Genomic DNA, 2,863 nt, shown 5'->3' on the forward strand with positions numbered 1-2,863 from the left:
CAGCTCTACGCGCATTAACATTGATTATTAGAAATGGTTATGAAACGGATGATTGCCACTCGCCCACTTGCAAGGTGCCCTTCTTCCGCCTCGCCGCATCCCAAACAGTTCGTATTGAACGGAACTCCGCAAGGTGGCACATGAACTGCAGCGTTTAGTCGCGACGTTACCGTTGACAAATCCTTCACTGTTAGCTAAAGCCACGACTCTTGCATTGTGCTCGCAGTGACCTCCTGCACCACCATGCATATTTGCACTTGCAGTAACCACTGGGGATTGGCTTAGCTACACACCGAGAGCTGCGACAAGCACCAGTGGCGCGGCCATTTGTCAGTGGCGATCAAAAAGTGACTCGAGGCGACCCATATTCCTACGCGCGTGTGACTTTTACCCGTCGGTTGTTATAGTGCGAGAACAGAACGACGACACAGAGACAAGAAGGACACGATCGAAGGACGCGTGTCCTTTTTGTCCCTTTGTCCTTGTTCTGTTGTCGCGCTATAACTATCACCATGTCATACCAACTAGCCCAAGCTGCCACACTTCTATTATACCCATCATCACACAGAATTCGCGTCTGTTGACGCTGCTATTACCTAGCATAAGAAACTAACGTACCGAGTCTGCGCATGTGATTGGTTCAAATGTTCGTGACGGCTGTGACAGCAATGAAAAACGGTCCTGGGCTTTATATCGTTTCGCTTAGCGGACTGCTTCAAAATATGGAGCCAACGGACACGCTGAGCGTGCCATGTTTTACTTCCCCATTTGAATCAGGGTGTAGTTGGCGACCTTGACTGGTATAACCAGAACTCGTCTGAAGGGCCACCGACGCCAGAGGCGGACGAATAGGAGTCTCGGAGGCCGGTGCGTACTCGCTGGTGCCTCGGTGGCTTCTTCGGGAGACCGCTTCATCCGATCCGTCTTCGGTGACATCTCGGTCTCCTCGCCGACGGAGGCCTTCGGCGAAAACCAAATTGAGCACAATTTAAGCGGTGTGCCAGAGGTTAAATGGGACAGAAATGCCTCAGCGCTTCATTTGTTTCTACTGTTTGCCTCCACCAACAAGTAACCTCACCCCTACGTTAGCCAACAGTTGGCCAACAGCATCGACAAAAACAGAGCAAGAGAAGAAGTATAGAAAAGGCATTGAGGTAAACTAACCTACTTCTACTTTGTTACCATACACTAGGGGGGGGGGGGGGTAAATGAAAGAGCAAAAGCAGCTAACAGGGGTGAACTCGAACACGTCTTAATAAAACATGTAATTTTTTGCCCACAGAACCACGGAGCGACTGCCCTCCACTTTTAAAGGGCAGTCATGTGATCTGGTTTCCACTTGTACGATAACTGTTTTTTTCCTCGTCTAATGTAAGCACTACACACATTAATAGATGAATGTTCGTCGTTGAATACATAAGACATTGCGTTTCCCTGGTCAGCGATGTATAGACCGTACTAAGGCACACTTGACATTTTATTACGGTCTATCTACAACATTAAAATCTACGCCTCATTTTATCGGTAACTATCTGTCGTATCAACAGTACCGACTGCCGAATACTGTTCTTTACTCACCAAGGCCGCCTTCGATTGTTGCACCGAGGATTCGCCGCTCCCTTCCGAGTGATCGTCTCCGTCTGAAGTAGGGCAAAGCGGATCGCTCATGTCGGAGTCGTTCTTCGAAAAGTCGCAAGTACAAACGACTGAGCCATTGCAACTACCAGCCACTTCGAGTGCCGTACGATTCTCCAGAGCATCCCGTTTCCATTCGGCGTCCTCAGAGGAAGGACGCGCGTACGTTGGCAGACGACCGAAGATGGCGACCGCGACAACGAGCAGAGTTATCGAAAATTGCATGTCTTGAAAACTGATCAATGCGTAACTAGCATAAAAAGCGTTTTTTTTCTGACGGCTCAATTATTAGACACCTAAGATGTTAAATATCACTTTTGCTAGCAATCTGTCGCAGACACCTTCCAAGTTCATATATTCGGCCCCTTTGCCTAGCAACTACCATCCTCGACGGTCTTATAGCTCGTCTAAACAAAGCCTGGGCGTCGAGTTGGTCATCGTGTTGCGTAAACGCGCATTCTAAGCTAGGACAACCATTATCAACGAGAAAGAACTCCGGTTGATGGATGCGAGGGCCTCAAACGCGACTCGGGCAGCGAAGTCACGAAAAGTATATTTACCGATAAGCAGATGCAAGAAGGCGTCGCCCGGCCCTCTAACGTTTTCTCTGTTGAAAATGCCGAGCTACTGTGACGCAAAAAATTACCCGCGCCCCTCTCTTCTGAGGACCCTCGACTGAGTACATATGCCGGGTAACGGGTTTGTCACACTATTAGCCCGATGCGCAGAATACAGTGTACTTAGCTTTAACATTTCGGTTGGACCAGTCGGTGCAATGTCTGCAAAGCTAAACTTTTAAGTTCTATAACTGGTCCGGTGTGTGCATGTTCATTAGATCCTCGTTCTTCGAGCTCTTCCCTTGAATTTTCAGTTATATTTAAAACCATGAGTTAAAGAGCATTGGAGAAACTCGCAGACAGAAAAACAGAGTGTACACAAGCATACGCAGCCCCCACCCACCCACCCTTCCACCCATCCATCCATTCATCCATCCGTCTGTCCGTCTGTCCGTCCATCCGCCCATTCATCCATCCATCCATACATCCGTCCATCCATCCATCCGTCTATTCGTTAATCCATCCATCCGTCCCTCCATCCATCCGTTTCTCCATCCATCTGAACATCTCAGGCAGGTTTGCATATCGCTAATATTGTTGCGATCCATCTCTTTTCGGACTCATTTCAATCGTAAACCAACACTAGTAAATAATTTATGAGATTAGGGGCC

At 48.3% G+C, this 2,863-nt stretch overlaps 1 protein-coding gene across 1 annotated transcript; it reads right to left on the bottom strand.

Moving 5' to 3' along the window:
- Nucleotides 1-669: 669 nt before the first annotated feature.
- LOC142774619 (uncharacterized) lies at nucleotides 670-1,981 on the bottom strand. The gene is made up of 2 exons (XM_075875197.1): nucleotides 1,579-1,981; nucleotides 670-960 (listed from the first exon to the last, which is right to left on the bottom strand). Exons 1-2 carry the CDS (start codon nucleotides 1,858-1,860, stop codon nucleotides 757-759), a joined length of 486 nt encoding a protein of 161 aa, XP_075731312.1. The 5' UTR covers nucleotides 1,861-1,981; the 3' UTR covers nucleotides 670-756.
- Between the last annotated feature and the right edge of the window lie 882 nt (nucleotides 1,982-2,863).

This window comes from Rhipicephalus microplus, chromosome 10 (assembly GCF_043290135.1).
Source record: "Rhipicephalus microplus isolate Deutch F79 chromosome 10, USDA_Rmic, whole genome shotgun sequence".
In the NCBI taxonomy this organism is placed as follows: domain Eukaryota; kingdom Metazoa; phylum Arthropoda; class Arachnida; order Ixodida; family Ixodidae; genus Rhipicephalus; species Rhipicephalus microplus.